The sequence below is a fragment of the Panthera onca genome, chromosome D4 (genome assembly GCF_046562875.1).
Source record: "Panthera onca isolate mPanOnc1 chromosome D4, mPanOnc1 haplotype 2, whole genome shotgun sequence".
NCBI classification, from domain to species: Eukaryota; Metazoa; Chordata; class Mammalia; order Carnivora; family Felidae; genus Panthera; species Panthera onca.
The window spans coordinates 84,829,989-84,857,478 of NC_138351.1; the positions used below are offsets into that span (position 1 = coordinate 84,829,989).

Here is a 27,490-nt window from a genome sequence, read left to right on the forward strand (position 1 = left end):
CTTTAAGTGAGCTGTCAGTAAATTAAAAATTAATTTTTTATTTATTTCTGCTCGAAACATCTGAGTCCTGAGGTAGCATATTAGTTTGTATAGTGAGTGTTCATAAAATATGACCATCTCTGGATAAAGAAATTAATGCACTTTTGGTTCATTCTTCAGAGATGCAAAAAAGAAACTGAGACTTGCTCTTTGCTCTGCGGATTCCGTTGCTTTCCCAGTGCTAACCCATTCAACAAGGAATGGTCTACCAGACCACACAGACCCAGAAGGTAAGTTTTTCCTGTATTTATAGGTTGGATCATATGAAACCGCCTGTATTCCACTGTATTTAAGCTGTGTAACAATTCCATATGGTTTAGTTCTGCTGATCCATGGTAGAGCAGAATGGGATATCCCAAAGGCTGAGGGATGGTATACAATGGAAATTCTCAACAATAACAGAATTCTTTTGTTTGTTTGTTTGTTTGTTTAGACAATGAAATTGTTTGCTTCCTAAAAGTTCAAATAGCTGAAGCAATTAACTTACAAGATAAGAACTTAATGGCTCAACTTCAAGAAACTATGCGCTGTGTGTGCCGCTTTGATAACAGAACTTGTAGGAAACTGCTGGCCTCTATTGCCGAGGACTACAGGTAATTGCCCAGCTTGCTTCACTTGTCAGCCTATTTTCAGCTCCACGTGTCTTTTTTTATTTCACAAGTGAATCTGGGCTTACTGCAATGTGCTTGGCTGTGTTTACCCGGATGACGAACACGTTTGGATATTTATCTGGAAGTGTAGTTGTAAATGAGCAGTTCTGACTAACAGAGAAATTCAGTTTCCTTCAGCTTTGCACAGAAGCCGTGCTAGCAGAGGTGAGGCCAGAATAGCTAGGATATCCTTCTCCTTTTTTTCGGGGTGATAGGAAAAACAATTTCCTGGAGTAGGGAAGGAGTAGGCCTAAAAATTGCTGCCCTCTGTCTGCTGCTAGCCCTTTGCTAACAGTTCAGGAGAAGAATGTAATAGAGATCCTTGGGAAATGAAGAGGCCCCTGGGCTTAGGGAATGGGCACTTTAGTGATTGTTACAATTAGACTATAAGCAAATAATTGATGATACGTTTAATGGTCTAGTGGTGTATTAACCTATATTTTGTAATTATTTTAGTCTTCTATAGCTATCAATTTCCTGTGAAGTATGAGGTCCTATCCTACCAACATGGAGACTGTGGGCCAAGATAAAATAGACCAACGATGCCAAGGGACTTAGCAACATTTAGTGAGTTGGGTAGCTAAGTGTTCAGCCCAGTAGACGTTATTCTTCACAAATACGCACAATGGTTCTGTTTCTTAAGCAGGCAGCATTATTAGTCCTCAAGACAGTTGTCTGTAGCCTGACGTGGCTAATTGGTAAAACCAAAGTCTATGAGAGAAAAAATTAAGACTCTTAGTCTCCAAAAAAGCGTGCACTGTACGTATGTGATGTCCTGCAAAGCATATTTCCTTTTAGGAAAAGGGCCCCCTATATTGCTTATCTCACTCGCTGTCGGCAAGGACTGCAGACCACGCAGGCTCACCTGGAAAGGCTACTGCAAAGGGTCTTGCGGGACAAAGAGGTGGCCAATCGATACTTTACCACCGTCTGTGTAAGGTTGCTGCTTGAGAGCAAAGAAAAGAAGATCAGGGAATTCATTCAAGGTAACTAAAGACCTTTAGTTGAAGCATCTCTTCAGCCATGGATTCGTGGGGAGATTTGGAAATTTTTGTTTTGCTGATTTGAGTATCTGCATGTCTACAAGTAGTCCCTTAAATTCCCACGTGTTTTATGGATTCTTAATTAAACCTTAATGTCCAACCAATACATTCCATTTTTATCCTGGATCGAATATCTGTAGTTTATACAAAATTGGGAAAATTGGTTCGAGTTTTGGATCCTGTGTATGTTTTTCTCACATTTAAAAATAAAGCATATCATTTTTAAAAAGCTTTTAACTTTTTAATTTTTTAAATTCCACTATAATAATATATATATGGTGTTCTATTAGTTTTAGGTGTACAGTGTAGAGATTCAGTAAGTCTATACATTAGTGAAAGTATGTCATTTTTATATCGTTTTTAAATTTTTATTTTTTTTCTTAAAGTCAAAAAACCTTTTTTTTCAAAGTATGTCATTTTAATGACAAACCCCTTGCTTTTAAACTTTTGCATATCTCCTACCTATCTTCTGATTTTAATGATCTGACCACATTCTCCTAAAATAAGCCATATCCATATACACTTTTGGCTTTAAGAACATAATATCTGCAGAGCTAGTGATTAAAATGATTTCTGTAATTTCCTTTTTAAGATTATTCAGATAGTATATTATAAAAAATTATTATTTTGCATTGGAGACTTTCAGAAACTCACAGCAGCTGATGATAAAACTGCTCAGGTAGAGGATTTTCTGCAGTTCCTTTATGGTGCAATGGCCCAGGACGTCATATGGCAGAACGCGAGTGAGGAGCAGCTTCAGGATGCTCAGCTGGCCATTGAACGAAGTGTGATGAATCGGATTTTCAAGCTTGCTTTCTACCCTAACCAGGATGGGGACATACTTCGTGACCAGTGAGCACTCCCATGTTTACCGCACCTGTGTTGACCACGTAGGGGTACATCAGCCAGTCCCGTGTTTTACACAAGCTGTGCATGAGACTTAGTGATGCCAGTAAAGGCAATGCGTGCTATCGTTTTCCCCCATCTGAGTGACAAGGGAGAAAGAAGGATGGCACTCTGTTTTCAGGGAGTGGGGAATTGGGCCGGAGGGCATATCAATCGGTATGGCCTTCCTGGAAGGCCCTGCTGCTATTCTGCCTTAGCTGTTCTCCCCTTCTTTCCTCTTCCTGCTCTTCCTTATCCTTCACATCTTGACTGCAGCACCACTCTTCTGACCTTTCTGACCAGGGTCAGTCCCTGGCAGGGCTCTCTCGGACCTGTGTACCTTTCTTTAGCACTTGCCACTGTTGGGGTTTCACATCTGGTAGAGTCACAGTTCCTCGGCCTGGCACTACTGGCACGTGGGGCCAGGTAACTCCTTGGTGTGGGAGGCTGCTGTGTGCCTTGCAGGATGTTTGGCAGCATCTCTGGTCTGTACACAGGAGATGCTGGTAGTTCCCCACCAGTTGTAAGAACCAGAATGTCTCCAGACATTGCCAGATGTCCCTCGGGAGGAGGGGAGGTGCAGAATCACCCCCTTAGTGATCCCTGCTGTGTGTGGTCATCTGGTGAACGCTTCTCTCCTCCACTGGATTGTCGTCTCCGTGAGAGCAGGAACATAACGCTGTTAGTTACCACTCTGTCCCAGCATCAAGCACAGGGCTTGACTTCTGTATGCTCATTATTTATTTATTAAGAATGAAAAGCTGTATGTTTGAATATCAAAAAATATCTGGAAATCTATGATGTATGAGTCATGTCTCGATAAAGCTGGTTTTAAAAAGTAATCCTAAAAAAAATTTATCCTGGGGGAAAAAAAAAAAAAGAAACCTGGAGTGGTAACAGTGGTTATATTTGGGGTAATGAGACTATGGGTGATTTCTCATTTTCATTTTCCCTCTCTCGCACTTTCTTGAACACTGCTTCACAACCCTGTTTCTGCCCCAGGCATGTTGAGGTGGCTACTCTGTCCCCAGCAGTAACACCAGCTTACTGTGCCAGTGACTCTCAAGGGGTCCATGTGATAGGACCTCAGGATGAGTCATGAGTGGTTAATAGAAGCTTTCTTTCACAGAAATGCTAAGGTCTTACATGTATGTTTGAGAGCACTCACTCTTCTGTGAATGGGTTAGGGTTGTTCTAGCCTGCCTCTCCCGCTCTTCATAGTCTAAGAGGCACACCCCATGGGGCGCCTGGGGGGCTCAGTCAGTTGAGCATCCGACTTCAGCTCGGGTCATCTCACGGTTCATGGGTTCGAGCCCCACGTCGGGCTCTGTTCTGACAGCTTGGAACCTGGACTGCGCTTTGGATTCTGTGTCTCCCTCTCTCTCTGCCCCTCCCCCGCTCATGCTCTGTCTCTCTCTCTCTCTCAAAAATAAATAAACATTAAGAGGCACACCCCGGCTTCTGTGCCTCATTCACCAAATGGGACATATTTTCTTTCCGGAGACCAGTTTTTAGCTTCCAGAATGGGATAAATGGGAGTAGGGGCATTCAAACTGTATTTCCTGCAAAGAGCAGTATTAGGTACCCTCTCCTCCGTGGCATGTCTTCAGGTTTTATAGAGTGCACAGTTAACCAGTGCTCTGGAAAAAACAGTAGAAGCCAGGAAGGCTGGGTTTAGCCCCTGCTGCTAACCCTTGTGTGACCTCAGGCAAGCTTTTCACCTGTCTAAGCCTGATTATTTTCATCTATGAAATAGGAGAGAGGTTGAGTGTTCTCAGAGTCCCTTCTCTGTCTGAGCTTCTGTGGTCTTTGGTTTCTGGCTTTTAATCCCTCTACTTCCTCTGTGCTTTTTACTAATGAGTGTGTCCGGGTGGCTTCTGGGCTAGGGCTCCTCCCCTTTCTCCTTTGGAATGCTGAACTGGGCTGGGAAGGAAGGACGTCCCTACTCTCCTTGCCTCCCCTCAGCCCACTCAGCATTTCTAAGGAGATCCTAAGTGTGAGACACTTTTGACAAGAGGGAATACTTACAGCTAAGCGTCTCAACTGTAATTGTAATCTGTCTCTCGAAAGAAGTCTTTAACGTTTTAAATGTTTTGAAAAAGAACATTTTTTATGTGCCTTTTTTTCTGAAATATGTATTTACATATGTGTTTTTGGGGTTTTCAGAGTCCTTCATGAACATATTCAGAGATTGTCTAAAGTAGTGACTGCGAATCACAGAGCTCTACAGATACCAGAGGTAATACAGTTTTATGTAGTATTAGTAGTTGCTTGATAACGCCGTATGCACGTTCAGAACATAATAAATTATAAAACACAATTTGCATTCAAGGTATTTCTAACTTTAAAGTTCTCAGAGGTCCTAGGATTAACATATCCTGGCATGGAAGGGGCCTTGGGGAGAGGAGGAGGAGGGCTGCACTGAGGGGCCCCTGCCCAGATGCCACTCAGCGTGCGGGCGGGGCTTCTGCCTACACCTGCTCCGCCTGCAGCAGCCTTGCTCTCCAGGGATGTTTTTATAGCCAGGTTTCTGCAGAAATGTCCCATTCCAGTAAGGGATCTGGTGGCACTCCACAGAATGTGACAGCTATTCCAGGGGAACAAATTGAATCTGAATGTGACATCAAAGTTACCTGTTAGTGTCATACAACGTCTACAAAATAATGGAAAATTTCAGGTATTTGACTTTTCTGGTTGTTTTATTAGTGTCCCCACTAATGAAGTGTCAGTATAAGTTTATAAATTACCTTGGTTTTTTTTAATCTGTTCTTTCTAGAACTACTGCAACAAAGGTAACATATTTTTACGATATTTTCCTTCAGAAGTAGCTTGTTTGTACTTTTAGAATCAGCTGCTCCTTGTAGATAAGTTCCATTCTAGCTATTTAAGAAAGATAATTGTTTGGCATTTTATGAGGTCTAGGTTGGTGTTATCATATGTCCTTTCCTCCATTAATGGAGGATTGATTCATTTGAAAATGCAAAGCAAATTATTTAAAAATTTACTAAACTTCAGTCTTAGTGGAAGGGAGGGAACCACAATCTGGTTTTACAGAAGAAAGGAAAAGGCACCAAGCTTACCCTTCTGCTTCCTGACATGGAGGTTGTCCTGGTCGCTTCCTGTAGTTGCTGTTGAATTCAAGATTCGGGTCTGTTTGTGATCTCGCTTAGGTTTATCTTCGGGAGGCACCATGGCCATCCGCACAGTCAGAAATCAGGACAATAAGTGCTTACAAGACGCCCCGGGACAAAGTGCAGTGCATCCTGCGAATGTGCTCCACGATCATGAACCTCCTGAGTCTGGCCAATGAGGACTCCGTCCCCGGAGCAGATGACTTTGTCCCTGTTTTGGTATTTGTGTTGATAAAGGTGGGCCCCTCACTACTATTAATGAAGAGAGTTTATTTGGCGGTTCCAAGCAGGTTGGTGCGGGGCTTCACGTGCTCTTCCCAGTCTCAAGCTCTGTGTTACCCAGAAAGAGTCTAATGTGAAGTCTTGTTCTGTCCAAAAGTTAAGATTTTCGAAAGAAAGGATAGGAGGACCGGATTCCTAGATGAACATTTTCAACTTTTACATGCCTGAGGTTCTTGGTTGGGGCTTGGTATGTAATTATTGAGTGAGTGAATGAGGGAAAATTCTTTTTATTGTGCTCTTACCATCTTCTTCCACACTGAATTCCTCATAGTCCTTGTCACCTGAACCGTCAAATCTACCAAACACCTGTCTCCATGTTATCTTTTTAAAGGTTTGTTTATTTATTTTGAGAGAGGGAGAGAGAGCAAGCAGGGAAGGGATAGAGGGAGGGAGAGAGAGAATCCCAAGCAGGTTCTGGGCTGTCAGCACAGAGCCTGACGTGGGGCTTGATCCCATGAACTGTGAGATCATGACCTGAGCCGAAATCAGGAGTCAGATGCTTAACCTACTGGGCCACCCAGGCGCCCCTGTGCCATATTATCTTAAAATGTACTGGTGTCTCTTGTGGTTTTTTTTTTTACTTTAAAATTGAAATGTCATCGTTTAAATGGTTTATTGTGAGCATTTTCAGGGGAACCATGCAGTTTGAGCGCACACAGCTGCCAAGTGACTGTGTCACTTATGTGTTCCAGTTAGCTCAGACCACCTGTTGACGTCTAAAGTATATCTGACATAGGTTTTACTAATTCTTGATATTGCGGTATTTCTGCAATCTGAATTCTTAGCTCAGTCGACAGCCTATAGGATCAGTGTGCGGTCAGCCTTCCCGACTCCTGCTGTCGGCCGTTGTCCTTGTATCTTCCAGGTGTGATGTGTCTCGTTCTTTGCAGAGCCAGTGCGAGCTCGTTCTGGGGCACAGGCCTTAGTGTGTCCTCCCAACCACTTACAACGCCTGTGTCTTTTCTGTCTATGTGAAGAAAGTGAAAAAGCAGGCAGCTCACCATATTATCTTTTTAGTTTTTTTTCTTTCTCAATTGGTGTACAGCCTTTATTTCCTTATCTAACATTCTGGAATCCTGGGATGTGTTGAGTAAAGTCCACTAGGATTAGCTCAGCCTCCATAAGGACCAGCAAGCTTCATTGACTTACAAGGATAGAAAGGTCTAGATAGTTCAGCTGGCATTAGAACCTGAGTTGCCTTTCCAGTATACCGTTGTTACTCATAGTGGCTAAGGTTTATAAATTGCTCCCGAAGAAGACTTTGGGGATTATTTTCAAAAGGACTGGTGTCTCTTTCATAGGAAGACATTGAAAGATGTGAGCTTAGAGGGTTTTCGCGGAGTTGTACATCTGAGTAATTGACTCTCTTCGTTTTCACTTCTCTAGGCAAATCCACCCTGTTTGCTGTCTACCGTCCAGTATATCAGTAGCTTTTATGCCAGCTGTCTGTCTGGAGAGGAGTCCTACTGGTGGATGCAGTTCACGGCAGCGGTGGAATTCATTAAAACGATTGATGACCGGAAGTGACCAAGACCAAGGCCCACCGAGGCAGCAGACTGTTAGGCGGGCAAACAGCTCTCTTAGAAAATGTACCAGCTGCTTTGAAGGCTGAAGATTGTTTTTGTATAATATTGTACAGCGTTCAGACATTTTAAAACAGATCTTTACTAAACAGATTAATGAGCTAACAAGCAGGTTCTCTTTTCTTTGGGCTCTTTTCTTTTCTGTTGCATATTTGGTTATTTTCTTGTCCCAAGTAGAGACTAGTACTGCAAAAAGGGACCACATTTTTCAGGTATTTTGAAATATTAAAAAACACAACAAAATCTAGAAAATTCCTAGATCTCCATTCACGAATACCCATTCTTTCCTTTTATTTAAAAAAACAAAAAAGAAAAAGAAAAGAACAGTACACCTCTTTTTAGATGCTGCGTAATCTTCTATGCATCTAATGGAAGGAAAATAGCAGTTGCACTGAGGATTATAATAGTGGTGACATTAGTGGCATTATATAAATACACTCACCTAGATCGAAAAGCTAAGAAGGAAATGTAAATATAATATATATTTATATTTGATGTAATATGGACATCTTCAGATTCTAATAAACAAGGAATATTGCTGATAGTAGGTTGTGACGTACCCTCTTGTGAAATGGTTTCCTTGACAAAGTTTAAGCTGAGCTTAAAAGCAACAAATACACAGAAATATTTATTAAAGTGTAAAACAGTTTCTTGAACTTTCTAGGTGTGGAGTTTGATGCACAAGGCTGCCTTTGATGAGGGGTATAACAATCACTTAGACATTCCTCACCACAGACGTCTTTGAGCCTGCAGGAGGAGCGAGGTAGACTGTTTAATCGCCATGCGTTACATACAGAGGAACAGTAGATACCTAACATGTTACTGTGGTACATACTAAATACAGTGTAGAAACCCCAAACAGAACTCCTTTTAAACCTTTCATTGTAATATATTTTTGATGATTATTCACATTGAATGACAGACCAGGAATTCAGTGAATGTCATTTTTTTAAAAACTAATTTGTATTGTCTGCTCTAGTGATACAAGTTTTACTAGTGATAAACTATTTTAATCAACCATATTATTCTTATGGAAAAAAATCTATTTTGGCAGGTTTCTGTGCCTTTATTTCCCTCTTCTGAACAAAAGTCTGGGTTTCAGTATTTTGGTTTGATTGTATATTGATAATTAATCAGGAATGGGTGTTGGTGTGTGAGAAATTGGCTAGGGAGGCACACCAGAGCTTCAAGCACAAGTCTGGGGTGTAAGTCATCCCCGACTGCTCTCACTCTGTATGTTTCCTAAACTTGGTTAGCTTCTTTTATAACAAACTCAGTCCCATACTTTGAGTCCCTTGTTGCTAGCAGCATTTCTAGGCATTTTTAAGGGAACTGTGACAAACAGCGGTGAGCAGATGAATCCGGAGGCCATCTTCTTCTCTCCGAGACCTCTGTGTTTAATTGTGCCTAAAGAAGCTGGATTTTCTTTATGCTCCCATCTCTTCTCATTCATTTATTTTAGAATACCGAGATAAGTTACATAGGAGTGTGGGATGTGGTTTCTGCCTTTTAGGGAGAGATCAAAATTAAACTAGTACTACAAAATGTCCTTTTGAATGTTAGGTCAAGAAATCTGTGTAGAGTCCTGTGCTTCATGGGCTGTGACTGTCAAACCTGCCTACGTATTAGAAGTCAGATCCTGTCATTAAATACTTTACAAGACAAACAGTCTGACACGATTTCTAAGACCTAGGGCGAGTCCATTTATTTCAGTATTTGAGTCAATAAATGTTAAGTCAATAGAAGACTTGGAATAGTTGAAATTCATTTTTATGGGCTTTAACGGATTTTTTTTCCTCTCCAAATGGTTGCTAAATCCATTCTGTGTTATCACTATAGAAATAAATATGAAGCTGTGGACATTGCACAGGGCTCTTTTCTGTGGAGAAGGTGGTGAGCTGTGGGTGTAGGGCTGTGCTGGAGGCAGGAGGTAAGAGCCATGCAGTGCTGGGGCCAGGGGTGAGGGTGGAACCCCAGGGATCTGGCATCCGATTACACCTCTGAGACAGAGGCCGGGGCCTGGGGCTTAACTCGGGAGCTGGCGGAGAAGCACAGCCCGGCTCTTTAAGGAGTAGCTACATCTCCCTCTGCAAACCCTTTTAGGAGCAAGAACCAATCAGCATCAGCCATTTTGCTGGCTTGATTTCATGGCATGATTTTCTTATAGTGTTGATTTCTGAATTTAGGAGTTGGTGACTATCTGCGTGGCAGCGGTAGGGTGGGAGACAGGGAGTAATTTGACTATGCTCCTTTGGGAAGGAGGGATAGTTGTTCTTTGGTTCTTATTACATTTCCTCCCAGCACTTATTTTCTATGAGGGATTAGTGCAAAAGTATAAAATCACCCATAGGAAACAGTAGCCGCTGAGTATTATGTGGAATTTGCAATGATGTTGTTAAATGGAGAGAGAGTGGCTCAGTTCACTGAAATATTCTACAGTTAACTTCTCTAGTGAAAAATCAGTTTATGTTTTGTGTTAATATTCTGCTTCCTGAAAGTTAAGCAGGAGAAACACAGACTGAGGATTGTCTTCATAAAATTACTATTTTTTTTTAAACCTGGTAAACGTTTTTGTTTTCTTTCTCCGCTTTAGTTTACGTCTCAGCCCCAGGAATTGCTGGCTTCTGCTTTTTCTTTTTAAAACCTGCTTATGAAAGCCTTTTTTTATACAGATATTAAATTGCTGTAGTAAGAGAATTAGGCTTCGTGAGGGATTGAAAATAGATGTGATGCATGGTTTTCCCTTTTCCTGTTGCGTCCTGGAAGCCTTTGTTTAATCCAGACTTTCAATATACACGTTGCTGAGGTGCTAAGCCAGAGAACAGGAACCTGGCCCAAATGGTAGTGAGGCTGCGCTCTCGTCAGACCCAGCAGCTGAGCGCGCGTGCCCATCCAGCACCATCTTTGTGTAACCTGCCTTGCGGATTCCGGTTTGAGCCAAGTAAAGGTCAACTTCATGTTTTAAATGGGTGAGGCTTTAAAGACCCCGTTCTCTGATGTGATTGGGTGTGGAAAGGGAAAAGGAGGACCACACTTGCTCAAAATCATTAGTGGGTTGCATGGGAGGGATAGAAATGTAGCGGGGTTAGCTTCTTAAACGTTTTCCTCCTGCTTCTCCGTTCCTGCTTTATTTCTTTAAGGAAAAGTCTATATTTGCCCTCTTTCTAGTTCTTTTAAATCTAGTGAATTTATTCTGTATTTGATTGCCATAATTCGGGGGGTGGGGGGAAATCAGAAACCATCTTGAAGCTCAAAGAATTTTTAGTAAGTAGATTAACAGTGACGAGGTATTTTAGATATTTTGAATGCCAAAATGCTTGAGAATTTCCCAGGTTAATACTTAATATACCTTAGAATGTAGGTTACCCAAGAAGTAAGATGACCAGGAACGGCTTTATTACCCTGGAGAACACTTAGAGAAAGGGAAACATAGTTTGCGCATTGTCACGGTTGGTGTGGTTGAGCTATGGAGTCACGGTGGAGCTCATGTGTCCCACAGGCCTGCGCTCAGCAATGGTTAAGTTCGAGAGTGGGGAGGTCCTCTCCACTTGGTTAATGGCAGACAGTGTGGGCAGGGGCCACACGCCTTAAAAATTCACCCCTGCTGAGTTGATACTCTCTGTCTTGTTTACCGTATTCTTGTGCTTCTCCTGTACTAAAAAGCTTTGTACTGCCTCTCCTCTCGAAACTGATAAAACCTTACCTAAGCCTCAGTTAATGAGCTTGCACAATCTTGTATATGTACAGGAGACTCATCCTGTCTTCTAATGTGATCACTAATGTACAGTCTCATTCTGTAAAACTGATTAAAAAGGGAGAGCAGTTGAATTCACTGCGTTTTATGTTTCCATCATCTATTTTGTACGCAGAAGCATTTCTGAAAGTTTCTTTCACTCCAAATATTACTAATGTTCTCCAAGAATTCACACTTGCCTTTTTTTCATCTGAACATCTAAGGATATTTGTTAAGTGTGGTCCAGGAAGGAATTAGAATGAGCTAGCGGTTACTAACGAGATTGTGAACGTTTACTGTTTTAACACAGTTTGTATCTGGCCCTTGTATTTGGTAGCGATTCATCAGCCTTAGTTCTGAGAGCAAAAGTCCTAATCACAGTATTCCCTGAAGCCTTTATTAACCTTTTCGGCCCAGGGGAGGTGCTATTAGACAAGGAGCCCTTGTCACAAGCTCACTCTGCAGGCTTCCCTTGCTGGTGGAAAGGTGCTTTCCCTGTATTGATTGCTCCTTATTTAGAAGGAAACATTAAAAAAATTTGATTAGGGCTCAGTGTTCATTCGGTCGTTCAGTATTAAAGTTCATGCTATCACTGGCCTAAAACTGGACATAGAATTCGACTCTACTTGCCAACTTGGCATTACCTGTGTGCTTGGACTCCTGTTACATTTGTACCCACTCAACCCTTCTCTCCAAAGAAGTGGCTCTGTAGCTTTTCCCAAAGGAGGCTGAGCCAGTGGCACTGTTTAGCTAGGCCTCCATGCAGCACTGCCTGTAAAACGTGTCATGATCCTGAAAAGGGAAATCCTTTCTCAGAAGCTCCTCTTGGCTGTAAACTAGAGATTTCAGTTTTCATCGGAGAGCTTTTGCTTCGGTCATTTCATTCCAGGAGAATCCTTTTCCATCTTCTTGGTGGTACCAAAATGCAGTACATAGACTTTTTAGAAAATTGACCAAAGAGGCTGGAAAATCTCTGGTTGCGAGAATCCTGAAAACATCTTCCGCATTTGGGAATAGTGCTCAGTTCCAAGTCATTGAACCTGTTGTGGATGCTGAACATGAAAACCACAGTAAACCTAATTCTGTTAACTAGGAATTCAGCATGTTGCTGGCCAAAACCATTAAATTTTATGTTCGTGTGAAAAGAGTATCTGATGTGATTTTTTAAAGTAAGCTCTGTGCCTAACGTGGGGCCTGAACTCACAACCTCGAGATCAGGATTAGCCCGCTCCACTGACAGAACCAGCCAGGTGCCCCTTTTAATGTGATTTTTAAAAATATAGGACATTTTCACTTCAGCTTTCCTTACTGCTCTTAATTTGTAGGCTTGACAAAAGTTTTTTAACCAGGGCTGTTGATTAATATACATAGCCGCTGATGTTTCTTGATCATTCCTGATGAATTGAGTCAAGGGCTCTGTTCCAACTCACTCTGGTCAAAGGAATTATAATCTCTGGGGTTGGGACCTAAAATTATGCCCCAGGGAGTTCTGTAAACCATGCTTTTCCAAACTTCCCTGTTGAGAATCACCTGGTACTCTTGTTTGTAAATCTGAATTTATTGAGGATGGAACCAGGAATCTTTACATGCTCAAGTGGTCCTAGAGAGTCAGGAAAAGGCTAACGATTAAATTGTAGAAAAAAAGAAAATAGAAGCCATATTTCAAAGAACTGTATTACAGGTACTTGATCAGTTTTTAAGAGCAGAGTCTGAAATAGCGAGCAGTTTCGTTCTTGAAAGATCTCTGAATCGTGTGCATTTACTAGGGCAAGTGGGTCAGGACCCAGTCATGACACAGGTGGAAGAAAAACACCCAGTCACAGTATTTTCTCCAGCAGCAAATGAGATGTGGCAATAAGAGAAAAGTGAAGCATACCAAGTGGGTGATGTCAGTCAAATGACAATGTGGCACAGTATGTCATTATTCCAGGCAAGTTTCAGAGATGTGGCCTATTGGTATACGAAGAAGGGTCTCAAATTTATATGGAAAGGGAAATAGACTATGGTGAATTCACGGACAAAAATAATGGAAGGTGACAAGGAACAACAGCAGTAGCTGATAACATTTTTATTTCTGAGTGACCAAGTGACCAAACGAAGGCATGGAATGGACAGTTCTTATTTGGCCATTGTTTGGTAGTCTTATTTCCAAATCATGTATAGTCCTTATTATTAAGACAATTTTTTTTTTTAATGTTTATTTTTGACACAGAGACAGAGCGTGACTGGGGGAGAGGCAGAGAGAGAGACACGCACAGAATCTGAAGCAGGCTCCAGGCTCCGAGCCATCAGCACAGAACCTGAGATGAGGCTCAAACTCACAAACCGTGAGATCATGACCTGAGCCAAAGTCAGACACCTGAGTCACCCCGGTGCCCCTAGTCTTTATAATTTTTAAGGGCAAGCATTCAAAGTTTTCTTTTATATAAAAACAAAAGTAAGTCCTCCAGGTGGCATCCTCAGGGAAGTTTGAGAAGTGCCATGACAGCCAGCCTTTCACCAAGTATGAACCAGTGGACCACGTGCACTGCCTAACTGGCGACATCCATAAACTTGTGATCTCACCCCGCAGCCATTGAGTCAGATTTCTGGGGGAAAGTCCAGGAATCTACATTCCTAGCGAGCTCCCCATCTGACTCTGATGCTTGTTAAAATTCAGGATCCACTGCAGAAGTTGTTCAATTTTTAAAGGCTTGGCCCCACATCCTATAAGGATGACAGGTGTGAGGAAGGCAGACCCTTACACAGGGGTGCCTGGGTGGCTCAGTCAGTTGAGTGTCTGACTTCAGCTCGGGTCATGATCTCATGGTTTGTGGGTTCAAGCCCCACAGAGGGCTTGATCTTCTGTCCCCCTCTCCCTCTGCACCTCCCCTGCTTGTCTCTCTCAAAAACAAATAAATATTTAAAAAAAAAACAAAAAACCACAACTTTCACCAGATGGCCAGTCCAGTTTATCCTGTAAGGATAGCTCTTTTTATTTGCTTAAATACAAGTGTTTTCTTTACTCATAACCAGGGTGGTTATGTAAAAACTATCTTTTCCCCAAATCTCAAATGCCTGAACATCTCCAGAGGATCGCAGTGTTCAAATTTCTGTATGAAAAAAATATTTGTCTAATCTTCTTCCTCATAATCCTCACTATTTCGCTTTCAAAATGTCTGATTTCTGTTGTGTTTTGTTTCCGCTTACAATTGGCGTCCCATTAGTTCTCGCAGCCCCTGGCTTCTGACTTGACTTTCCTCTCTTTCCAAGCCCCTCAATCCATGGAATCCAACTCCTGGATTTATTTACCTCCTTCCTGCCCACTCATTTCTTTAAAAAAAAATTTTTTTCAACGTTTTTTATTTATTTTTGGGACAGAGAGAGACAGAGCATGAACGGGGGAGGGGCAGAGAGAGAGGGAGACACAGAATCGGAAACAGGCTCCAGGCTCCGAGCCATCGGCCCAGAGCCTGACGCGGGGCTGGAACTCACGGACCGCGAGATCGTGACCTGGCTGAAGTCGGACGCTTAACCGACTGCGCCACCCAGGTGCCCCTAATTTCTTGATCACCAACAACCCTGTGTCCCTTCTCTTGTGGCTGTTGCTAATGACTAATGAGGCCCTGGGGCCGAGTGGGGAGTGAGCCCGCTCCAGGAGAGGAAGGGGAAGGAGGGAAGAGCATAAAAAAGTGACAGATGACAGAAAGGGAAGGTGGTAAGGGCCTCCCCCTAGCACTTCCTCCACTGCAAAACTGGACCACACCCACCAGCCTGAAGTGTCTTCCCTCCCTGGAAGGTTCCTGCCACCTGAAAAGCCATGGTTTTGAGTTGTGTGTGGCTGTAGCACCGGAAGACGGTTCTAAGCTTCGCCACGAACCAGACCTAAGGCAAGTGACAACTTCGAAGGGCTGTTTCCGGTTGGGCTCTATTATCTCAATGACCCTTCCAGTATCTGATTTTGTCATATGTATATTAGGATTATATATATCATCTTGAAATATTTCTCCTGCCCTATCGTTTGAGGGATGTAGCTAAAGCGCACTGACACCGTGGAGGTCACCCTAGACGGGCAGCAGTGGCTATGCCCCTAGACATTCCAGGCACACATGAACAACCCGTGAGCACAGAAACCACTCCAAAGGAACCCATTTTTAACTGAAAGGCTCTGTAGTGAACCTACGTCTTTTGTGCTGTGGTCATGAATACTAACTAGAGTGGAACCATTTCTGAAGCTTTCCTTTTTACCCTTCTGGATTTGGATACTTCAGTCCATAAGCATCCTGCCCCATCCTGCCTCTGGCGCTTTGCTTCACTGCCCCCATCTCTGGGTCACCCAAACCTCCTGATGTCTCCCGAGCAACTTCTCCTGAATATACGTCCACTACCACAGCCGTTTTCCCCCACCTCCGTTCCCGCAACCACCTTCCGACTCCCTCCAGGCCCTTTCTCCTAGGTGCTCTTACAATTAGGTCTAATCAGATTCCCCTTCTGCCTAAAATTCTCTCTTCTATTTTGGTTCCAACCTACTTTTCAGCTATATGCCTCTCCCTGTCCCGTCTCCTTCTCCAGCTCCACCTGGGGCCTCAAAGCTCTCACCTCTACCCTGAGGGTCATGCTTTGCTGCCTATAAGCCTTTGCCTTTGCTGGGTCCTTCTGGCTTCAATACCTCTCCCTAAACACTCCTCCAACTTCAAATGTCCCTTCCGGAGGAAGTCTTCCCAGATGCCCCCATCCTTCCCTGCGTCCACAGTGAGGCCACATCCCCTGTACACTTCTCTACAAAGCAATGATCTCCCTGGAGTCTGTGCTCTCCTAGGGGACTGTCCCATCCCAAATTGCAGGTGTCCCCAAATGTCTGCAGATGGGGATGGAGGAGAGGACAGACAGTAGCTCCTCAGCAAAGGGGGTTCCTCCTTCTTTCCCCACCTTCACATCCTCTGGGAAGGCACCCTGCCCCAAGCCCGTGGCCTCCACCTGGTAGGCACGTAGGTGGGGGGACACTCCTCCGCAGCCCCATCTAGTGGAGGAAGTGATGAGGAGCCTTGCACCCACCAAAGTGCCAGCACAGCTATGCCAAGTCTGTGACAAGTCTGCGAAGAACTTAGGCTGCACACTGGGCCCCTGGGCCAGGGTCAAGTTCTGCAGGCCCTGTGGGTCAGGATGGGGGCCCAGAACACCTGGGTTCTTCACCTGCAGCTGGTCCTCGGGTCTGGAGACACCAGGGCACTGGCTGGGCCTCGACAACTCCTGCTGCGTGCCCTGGCTGGGCAGGGGGTCCCCGGACTCCAGACTGTGGGCTGCCCACCATTGGGGTGGTTCACTTGGGGCTGCCCCCGGGACTCCAGGGCCGGAGTCATACCCTTGCTCCCCATCTTCCCCGTTCTAGATCCAGGCACCAGGTGGTTGCCACACAAAGAATTGGTACGGGTCCTGCTGGGCCACGTGGAGCTGAACAACCAGGAAGGTGGAGTCATCAGAAGAGGGAGCCTGGGGGTGCAGAGCATGTGCTCTCAGTGTGTGCTCCCCACACCTTAGCAAGCACGGGGCAGGGATGGACGCTGTCAGGTATCCTGCTGAGCGCCTGCCCCAAATGTAGCCCAGTCACACCAAAGTGTGGGTGTCGTCGCCTCCTTCCTCCCCACCCTTGTTCCCCAGGCACTATTTACTCCTGCTCTGTGAGGTGGGAATTATCATATCTACTTATTAATTCGGGGGGGGGGGGGCTATACAAACTAGTGTTCACTGGGGCAACAGGGTCACATCCTGCTGGAAGTCTGGGACCTGAACTCACTGCAGCACGTCCAATTCGCGGGCTCTACCCCTGAGGCTTCCCGGGGGGGCGGTCCTGTGAGAAGGGCTGGGATTTGCCATTTCCTGGGCTGGCTTTGGGCTAGCCGGTTTCCTCCCAGGTCCCTGCTTTGCTGTTCCTTGGGTGACATCTTGTGGCCAAGGACAGGTACAGACAATTGGCTGAAAGGGCTTCCTGGTGAAGGTTCCCCGCCACCCCCTCCCACCCCACCCCACCGGGCCCCTTTGGAGGAGGGGTCAGTGTGCCCAGGAGAGCGAGAGGCTCCTGGACACAGAAGGGACCAGCCCCCTTCATCGGGTCTTTCACCAAACTGGCCAGCTCTAGATGGACCCCGGGACTCCTTCATGCCCCCCCCCAACTAGGCACACCACAGTCCTCTTTGCCCGCCCTATGTTCTAGCAAACAGTAACCATTATACCCGATCTAGAAAGTATTTCTGTAGCAAGGTTATTATTCCCATTTCACAGATGAGGCAGCAGCCCTCAGTCACATAGCCAATGAGTAACCCAGTCAGGACTTGAGCCCAGCTCTGACAGGTTCCAAAGCGAGATGATCTTGCTGGACACAGTCCAGTTCTCAAACTGTGAGGACCCTCGCACCCTGTCCTTCAGGGAGGTGCTACCGAGGGTGCACATACTGTTAGTCACAATAATGCCTCGGGTTCTGGGACCATCTTCATGTGCCTGGCACAGCGTTGAGTGCTTTATACACGATACGTCACAGAGCCCTCACCTGTGAACTGGGTAGTATTATGAGCCCCATTTGACAGATGAGGAAGCTGAGGTTCAGAGAGGTGAGGTGGTTTATCCGAAGCCACGTAGAAAATAAATGGCAAGGCTCGGATCTGATCCAGGTCTAGAGGATTTCCAAGTCCTTGTTTTTTAGCTACTTGGGGGTCCTGTCTGGCCCTCTGCAAAATATCAGCCCGACAGGATGGGGTCAGGGGCAGCTCCCATGAGGTGGGAGCAGAAGGAGCTTCGCAAACTGTACAGGATGGTACCCATGATGGGTCATTATCCTGATCCTGGGTGCACTCCTGCGCAGACGATCCTTTGGAGGACAGGGCTAGACACTAGTCGCCTCCCCGGTGCCCAACATGAAGCCTGCCACCCAGCGGGCACCAGCAGATCAGGCTGAATAGGATTCTTTGGAGCAGGGACAGCCTACTTCCCCCTTCCCCACACACAACCCGGTCCACTTTGCCAGTGTCAAGGCCACGCCAAGGACAGACGGAGCGTCTCCACCTCCTGATTCGCCTTGTTCAGAAGAAGGGGTGACCTTCGCCTTTGTTGTGACAGGCTGGCACCTGGACTCCCGTGCAGGGACCGGTGGGGGGAGGGGGCCTGGTTGCTGGGGACCCCTCGCAGACCCCTGAGGAAACAGCAGGGCAGGCGGAATATAAATGCGGCTGTGAACGCAGAGGAACAGATGAGAGAGAGCCTCCAGGTGACTGGGTGGAGAGGACCCACCAGGGCAGCGCCTCCTCTCTGCGCACAGATTGAGCCCATGATGAAGATGAATGGAAACGCCTTTGCTGGAAAATGTGGAGGCAATCAAGACAGCTACCTGTGCCGAGGGGCCCTCCCACCAGCTCTGAGCAGGGAAATGTTAGGATTCGGAATTTCAGCCGCGGCCACGTGGTTAGCCCAGAAACCAGGCGAAACTCGTGACAAGCGGCCCCAATTACAGGATAAATGATACAGGACGCCCGTTAGCTTGGCAGGAGTCAGCGGACTCAAACAGCGGCTGCGGGCGGGTCCGGGGCGGATGACAGCTCGCACAAAAGAAAGGCAGCCCAGATTGGTGAGGACCGCTGGCCCCCGCCTCGGGCCCCTCTGTGAGGTGGCCTTAATGACCAGAAGCCTCTGGAGCCGGTGGCTGTGGGGATTTTAAAGGCTGGGTGGGTGAGGGGGAAGGTGGGAGATTGTTTTGCGGGTTATCTAGCGTTTGCTGATGAAAACAAACCCAACTTGTCGCTTCCAAATCCCACACTGGGAGGCAGAACTGATGAGGACACTGTGTCTTCATCTTTCCAGGCCGAAAAATCCCAATTTTTCTCAATACGTCCACTGCAGAGCAATATGTGATCATTCGGTCGCATGCACAGTGGATCAGGAAGAAATGTTTGCTGAGCGAATTAATATTGTCGACGAGATTGCAGGGGGCATGTTTAACTCACTTCAGGTGCTCTAGAAGATTCGCACAATGGATAAGCTAATTACAAATCATGCCTATTTATTCATTAAAAAGGGCCTGGGGGAAATTCAAAGAGGCAACACTGTCTTAACTTCATTCAATTTGCAGTCTGTGATTAAACGGAACACAGCTGCAAGACTCCAGAAATGTTGCCTGATCCCCGCCTTTTCCCTGGTTGAGACTGACCTCTTCTCTGGGGGCCATTTCTACCCTCAAGCAGGGTCTTGTCACCCTTCTTCAGCCCTTCAGACACTCGCTGGCTACTTGTGACTTTGGGCAGGTCCCTTCACCAGCCCACGTCTCAGTTTCCTCATCTGTATAGTGGGTCCCTTTTCCTCTGGCTCTCTGGGTTCCCAAGGAATAAGGAGGTGATGGATGTTCAGTGGCCGTTCCAGAACTCAGACAGTGGCTGCGTGTGAAGATTCCTTGTCTGCCTTCCCATTCCACCTCTGTACAGTGGGCTGCCTGCCCAGTGCTGGATGGAACTGGCCTGATGTCTCCTACCCATGACCCTGGGAGTCCAGGTGTCCCTCTGGGGCGGGGTGACCAGCTGTCTCAATTTACCCAGGGCTGAGGTGTTTCCTGGGGTGTGGGATTTTCGGGACTAAAACCTAGACAGTTCCAGGCAAACCCGGACAGTTAGTCACCCTGTGCTCAGAGTCCCCAAAACCCCTCCTTATCTATGTGCCCTAAAATTAAAGTGGAAAATAGAGCTAACTTGATCTTCAGTCCTTGTAAATGTCTGGGAGGCCCACGGGTTGTTTATTATCATCAATAAATTATAAGAACTGAACAGCCAACATTTGCTTAGCATTTTCTGATTCACAAAGTGCTTTTAATTTACCGGATGGGTGTTTTGGGGCTTCCTTTCCATTTACTCAGCACCCACTGGCTGAGCCCCCAGAGCTGATGTGGGAAATAGGAATCCAGGGGCTGTAGCAGAAGCACTGGGTTCTCGTCCCTGGTCCCCTGTGAAGCCTCAGAGCTGGCAGCCCCTCGGAGCAGACTCAGCTGCACGGTTTCTGTCCCTCTCTCTGCCTTTTTCAGAGGCTTCCATATCTTAGAAAGGGACCCTAGCCACAAAGTAAAATACTAGCCTGATCCATCTGAAATTACTCTTTTTGTGGGTCCCGGTCAAATATGGGCAGCTTCATACGGTTCAACCTAATACAGTAGTGGTGAAGTTCAGGCCACGATGCAACCTGAGACTGTTAATTTCTCTGAGCCTCAGTTTCTCATCTGAGAAATGGGGATATTAATAGTTTCTCTGTCCCAGTGTTGCTGTTGGAATTAAATGAGATCATCCATGTATGGCATTTCAGTGATGCCATACGTGGCACATAGTAGGTGCTCTATGAATTAGAGCTCTTATGTTTGGCTTGTATCGGTGTGTGTCCTTCATCTTTCTGAGTTGTCTGTGGTCAGCCACGTGGCAGGCAACTGACAGGGTTGAATGAAGGAGCGGAAGTAAATGCATGCTTGTTTCCCAAATGACCTTGAACTCAGATAGGCTGCTTCCCCCTCTGCCAACCAAAGGGCTCTCCTTCTGCCCCCCTTCACTTGGAGACCTCTCGGTAAAACACCCCATTTCCCATGGCTCCCCTCAGGGGGCCTGATGGGTTGTGAGACATGTTTCCATCCCCCCTATGGTTTCTAAAACATACAAATCATTCTGGCTGCACTTCTGTGTTTCATTACTAGGAATGCACATTTGAAAACAACAGAGGGTGAGGTTTAAAAGCAACATGCAATTTTTATTACATATATCTCCAAATCTGCCATTAGGCCTGTCCCCGTGGTGTTATTGACCTTGATTCTTTCTCATTTGCATCCTGCATTTTTCATCCTTTGGAATATGGTGTTTTGGGACTTCTCCATCATTAAGTGGATTTACAGCAATTTCCCTGTGTGTTTTCTCCAAGGGATTCTGTTATGAGATGCACATTAAATCTCCATTAATACCTCATTATCCGACTGATAAGATTACCATGATAATGAGGCAGAAATTCTAATTGTTTCACTTCTTATTGTGCCTTCCATTTAATCCTTTACTCTACCTGGAAGTTGGTCACGAGCTGGTGAGCACCAGGCTGAAAAAGACTTTCCAAACAGAGGACCCGAGACTGGGGTTGTTGTGATCAATAGTGATGGGTTGGGGGTGGGGGGAAAGGAGGTGGAATAGTGTTTAAATTAATTACATTTCCTGGGCAAAAAGTTTGGGGATGGAAAGCCATCTTAAGTGGGCCTAGTTGGCTTATGGAGCTCCCCTGCTCCTGTCTGAACCACACACACACGCACACACACACACACACGTGCACATGTGTCCATGTGCACACACAGGCATGTATATCAATGCACGGGCACATATCCTCACAGCATTCACACATGTGACCATGAGGCACATGTCTGAACTCCAAGTTCAAGAGAGCCTAGCCTCTTGACCTCATGCTGTTTTCCCACTAGCCTGGACTCTCTTCCTATCTCTGGAACTCTCCATGAACCTACGTTCCAGATTGATGAACTCATTTGACAAAGAGTCAGAGGCACCGAGCCAGAAGACGTTGTGGGGCAGGGAAGGCAGGGATAGAGACAGCGGGAGAAGAGGCCTCTTCAGGGCAGAGCCTGCGCAGGACTGTCTGTGAGGACTGCTCCCACCAGGGCATGTCCGGCCCCCCTGAGTGTGCTCATCTGTGCCAGGTCAGCTCCCTCCATCTGCTGGGGAGGGAAGTCCCCTGCGACCGTCCTGGTAACACCACCCCCCCACCCCCCCGCCCCAGCTGTACATCACCAGGAATCTCCCCTGAGACTCCTAACCTGGGCAGGAGCCCTCCCTTGTGGCAGAAAGAGCATTTCCAAAGATTCTGCAGGGATTTGGAAGCGGCCAGCAGGACGGTGGCCACCAGTGGCAGCGGATGGGTGGCTGGAGAAACGGTGCGTCAGTGGGCCCAGTTCTTCAGGCATCCCGAGGCCTGGCCCAGTCGGCAGACCTGCTTCCACAGACGGGATGGGCAGTGTAGCTGCCAGGGCTGGTGGGGCCCAGACATTGTAGATGTCTTAGATTTAATGGCAGACTAGTGCTGATTTTCCGTTGCCTTCTGTGTTTCCTAGGGCTCCTGTAAGAAAACAGCACAAACTGGGGGGCTTAAAACAAAAGAAACTAATGTTCTTAGAGGCCAAGGTCTGAGATCAGGGTGTCAGCAGGGCCGTGCTCCCTCTGAGACTCTGGGTAGAACCCTTCCTGTCTCCTAGCCTCTGGCGGCAGTGGCAGCCCTTGGGGTCCTTGGCTTGTGGCCACACCCCTCCAGCCCCTGCCTCTGTCGTCACACGGCCGTCTCCTGGCCATGCATCTCCCTCCTTTTCTTATGAGGATACCAGTCCTGTTGAATTAGGACCCGCGCTAATGACCTCACATTAACTCAATTGCATCTGCAAGGACTCTCCCGAAATGAGGCCACATCCTCGGGTATTGGGGGTTGGGACTTTAACATATCTTTTGGGGGGGGGGGACACAATTCAAACCATAACACCTTCTGAAATATTAATATTAGCCATATCATTAGGCAAATACTAGTACAATTGGCAGGATTTGTGAATGGGTTTTCAGATGTTGAAGTTCGGGCCTTACTGTAATGATGTGTCCAAGGCTGGACTCTATTATAGACGGTCCTTGAGGTCCCAGTTTCCAAGGCAGTTGTAGAACCACAGATTGGCAGAACTGGGAACACTTCCTGAGACCAGTTCGACCCCATCATCTTCTTTATTTGTATTTTTTTTTAATTTTTAAAACATTTTTTAACATTTAGTTATTTTTGAGAGAGAGCGAGAAGGGAGGGGCAGAGAGAGGGAAGGAGAGAGAAAATCCCAAGCAGGCTATGTGCTGTCAGCACACAGCCCAATGTGGGGGTGTCTTATGATCTGTGAGATCATGACCTGAGCCTAGATCAAGAGTTGGACACTTAACCAACTGAGCCACCCAGGCACTCCTTTATTTGTATCTTAATTACTCTAAAAGCAAACACATTTTTCCCCTAAAAGCAGTTTTTCCCCTAAAAGCAAACAAATACCAAGTTTAAAAAATCCAAATGGTACCAAAAGCTCCTAATGAAAGCCTGCTGGCCCTTGACCCATCCCTACCTCCTTGTATGTATACACCCCACCTTGCTTACCTATTCATCCATCGGTGGACACTTAGCTTGTTTCCACATTTTAGCTGCTGTGAATAATGCTGCTATGAGTATGGGTGAGCAAATATCTCTTCAAGTCCCTACTTTAAGTTCTTTTGAGTATACCCCAAAGTGGAGTTGTTGGATCCTATGGTAATTCCATGTTTAATTTTTTGAGGAACCACCATACCGTCTCCATAGTGGCTGCACCATTTTCCATTTTCACCAGGGAGGCACAAGTGTTCTGATTTCTTGAACACTTCCTTGAACAATGCTTGTTTTTTTCTGTTTTGATTGTTCATTTGTTTATTTCAAATAATAGCTGTTCTAATGCGTGTGAGGTGGTATCTCATAGTAATTTTGATTTGTATTTCCCTAATGATTAATGATATTGAACATCTTTCCACGTGCTTATCGGTCATGTGTATATCTTCTTGGGAGAATTGTCTATTCAAGTCTTTTGCCCATTTTTGACTCGGGTGTTTGGTTTTCTGTTATTGAGTTGATATATATATATATATATATATATATATATATATATACACACACATTCTTGATATTAATCCCTTATTAGATGTATATCTTCTCCAGGTTGCCATTTCACTTTCTAATGCCCAGAGCCCAAGATTTCTTTCTTTCATTTATTTATTTATTTATTTATTTATTATTTTAAGTAAACTCTACACCCATCGTGGGGCTGGAACTCATGACCTGGAGATTAAGAGTTGCACTCTCCACAGACTGAGCCCACCACGCACCCCTCCCAGGATGTATTTCTATTCCTCCCCCAGAGTAGGAGGGTGTTTCTGTTTGATTCCCATAACTGCAATGGGTCTGAGGGCTTTCTCTGACTGGCTCTCGGTTACTTGAGGCTCTTGTTCCATAGTGGAGAGGGTGGAAAGGCTTCATACCTTTCCCACAGGGATCAGTGATCTAGGAGGCCTCTTGCCCTGCCCTCAATCTTTCTTACGAGCACCGGGTGAGGTATTTGGAGGCGAGCTTGTGAGTGGGTAGGAACTCCCCTGTGTCTGCAGCTCCCAGGATTCTGTACCTCACACTATCTCACACTACACCTTTAGCAAGTTACCCACATTTTACCTGAATTCTTAACAGCTTGCATGGCGTCTGAAGTCTGTACCATGGGTCCTGTCTCTCCTTGGAGTTTAGTTAGTGGTCCCATAACCTTAGCTTAGAAAAGCTGTGATTTTGTTAATTATCCACCTTTATAGAAGCTGCAAGTCTACTGTTGTGCTTGTACTAAGTGCCAGGCTGGGCCCAAAAGGGGATAACACAGGTGCCGGCCCCGGCCTGATGGACACTTAGCTGTCCTAGTGGATCTTGTTGGAGCCCTGTAGCATCCTGAATCATTGGGAATTACTATCTCTACTGTACAATGGCAGAGCTGAGCTCTGGAGGGGAAGCCAGCCCACCAAAGCTGGGGAGGCAGTTCTGGTCCTGGTCTAACTCCTCCCCAGGTCCAGGTGGCAGCTGAGTCCTGCCTGGGGCTGGTGTCCCGGGCTTTGGTCACTGGACCTGGGTCTCCTCTTCCCTTCCCCCTTGCTCACCAGTCCATGCCCTCAGCCCCACAGGAGGTAGACTGGGCCCTGTATCCATTTCTGAGGCTGAGTGTGAGGGGTGGGAGGCCAGGCTCGGGAGGTGGATTGTCAGGCTTTGAATCTGGCTCTGTCACTCATTAGCTGTGACACCGGGAAGGTGAATTCTCTCCTCTGAGCCTCAGTTTCCTCCTCTGTAAAATGGGAGTAGTGTATCCCTACCTTGCAGGTGGTTGTGAGGCCCACATGAAAGAATATGTGAGGTGCCCACCGTACCAGGCCCCTGGCAAGGACAGAGCTGGGTGGGGAGGAGGCTGCTCTGCCCAGAAGCTGCTTAACTGGTTTATCAGACCGTCCAGGATGGCATCTGCTGTCGGCCACCATGCTCTACCCAGACATGCTCCAAAGGGGCAGCCTGCCAGTCTGCCTTCTGAATGAACTCAGACCAGCCTGTTGTGAATTTAACAATGAAGCCATCCAGGGAAGATTTAGGGCAGCCCAGGACCCAGGTAGCAAATCTGGGCTTTCAGCCACTGTTAGGAGTTGAATGTATCTCTGATATCCCCCTCCCCATTCCTATGTTGAAATCCTGACCCCCAGTACCTCAGAACGTGACCTGATTTGGAGACAGGGTCTTTACCGTGGTAATCAAGTTAAAATCTTTTTTTAAAGTTTTATTTATTTTGAGAGAGAGATCACACACGAGTGCAAAGGGGGGAGGGGCAGAGAGAGACAGAGAGAGAGAGAGAATCCTGAGCAGGTCCTGGGCTGTCAGCACAGAGCCCGACGTGGGACTCGATCCCATGAACTGTGAGATCATGACCTGAGCCAAAACCGAGAGTCAGACGCCTAACCGACCGAGCCACCAGGCACCCCTTAAAATCTTTACTTTTATGTTGTAGGAGGAAGTGCAGGTTTTGATGGAGGGGCTGGAGGAGGTGGGGCTGGGATGGACTGAGCATTGGGGGCGGCTTAGAGAATGGGGACTCCGGTTGGAGGCCTTGCAGCCCTGACTACTCTTCCCAGAGGAAGCCTGATGTGCAGAATCTTGGATGATCTACGGGTTGACAGGAGAGTCCTGGGATGAGAAACACTTGGGTGCTCTGGATGCTGGAGGCCCCCCGACCCAGGCTCATCCATGGAGGGGTGTGGCTCATACCATCTATCACACAAACCCCAGTTCTCAGCACGCCTCACCGCCCTCCCCCAGAGTCAGTGCAATGGTTACAACACTTGATTACCTCTGTAAAGACCCTGTCTTCAAGTAAGGAAGTCATTCGTCATTGGGCCCTAATCCGGTATGACTGGTGGAGACTAGTGTCCTCCTATAAAGGGGGAATGTGGGCCCAGAGAGCACACAGGGAGAGCACCATGTGAAGTTACAGCACAGAAGGGATAGCCAAGGGACACAAAAATTACGACCACCAGAAACTGGGAAAAGGTCCTCCCCCAGAAGGAATCAACCTGGCTCACACCAGGATTTCAGTCTTCTGGCCTCCACGACTATGGGACAGTAAGTGTCAGCCATTCCTCCACCCAGGCTATGGGATTTTGCTGCGGTGGCCCTAGAACACTCCTACAGCCACTAAACCACACTGTCTTCACTGGACAGGGCTTGGGGGCCAGGTTGACTCCGGCTCCTTCACCCTTCACTTCCTGTGGTGCCTTGGAGTTATTTCCCTCCCTGAACCTGGCTTTCCTCATCCGTGCTGGGGGGCGAGTGTCCCCGCCAAGCCACCCCACCAGAGCTATTTCCAGTATCACAGGGCCACGTGCTCTTGGTTTTGGAGGGGAAGTGTCCCCTTTCTGCGTAGCCTGGACCCTGCTGCCCTCCAGCTAGAGAACATCCATCAAGCAGAGATGATGTGGGTCACCAGACTCCGCTTTCTGTCCGACCTCAGACATGGCCCAGGGTCTGCGTCCCGCTGCAGGGCTGGCCCAGGGCTGGGGCTATGCTCTCCAAGATGTGAGTCAGGTCTAGTGGGGCAGGAATACTCTGTTCTCCCAAACCAGATACTTCCCAGAGGAGACTCAGCAAGTTTGGAAGCTGGAAATGCTTTCATGGATGACTCTTTCTCTTTGCGTACAGGTGGGGAAACAGACACAGGAAAGGCAGGGCCTGGCCCAAGGCCCCGCAGAAGGGCAGGGAGGGGACTTTGGTGGTGTGGGGCCATGTCCCACAAGCTTCCTCGAGCAGAAAACTCTATCTGGCAGAGGGACCAAGGCCCTCCTCTCCACCCCCTCCCCCAGAGCTGCTTCCTACTGTCCTTCTCCACTCGAGGACCGGACAGAATTTGTCTCTATGCTCTCTCACCTCCCAGCCCTGACACAGGTGTCTCTGGTGCCCAGCAGGGTCCCTCCTGGGCCACCGAGAGTGTTATGGGATAACGGTCTATATACCGTTAGGCCTGACATGGTGTGGAAGGGCTTGGGAAAGTGAT

General features: G+C 46.6%; 1 protein-coding gene across 5 annotated transcripts in view; it reads left to right on the forward strand.

Annotated features, from left to right (window-relative positions):
• The window catches only part of GAPVD1 (GTPase activating protein and VPS9 domains 1), a 71,407-nt gene extending 59,962 nt beyond the window's left edge, over positions 1-11,445 (forward strand). For all 5 annotated transcript variants that reach the window (XM_060608666.3, XM_060608668.3, XM_060608669.3 and 2 more), the window contains 7 exons: positions 160-269; positions 473-632; positions 1,488-1,675; positions 2,371-2,584; positions 4,784-4,856; positions 5,788-5,985; positions 7,417-11,445. In XM_060608666.3, the coding sequence (XP_060464649.1) occupies positions 160-269; positions 473-632; positions 1,488-1,675; positions 2,371-2,584; positions 4,784-4,856; positions 5,788-5,985; positions 7,417-7,557 (1,084 nt within the window). In that variant the 3' untranslated portion in view covers positions 7,558-11,445. The remainder of the gene's footprint in view (positions 1-159; positions 270-472; positions 633-1,487; positions 1,676-2,370; positions 2,585-4,783; positions 4,857-5,787; positions 5,986-7,416) is intronic.
• Positions 11,446-27,490: the final 16,045 nt, after the last annotated feature.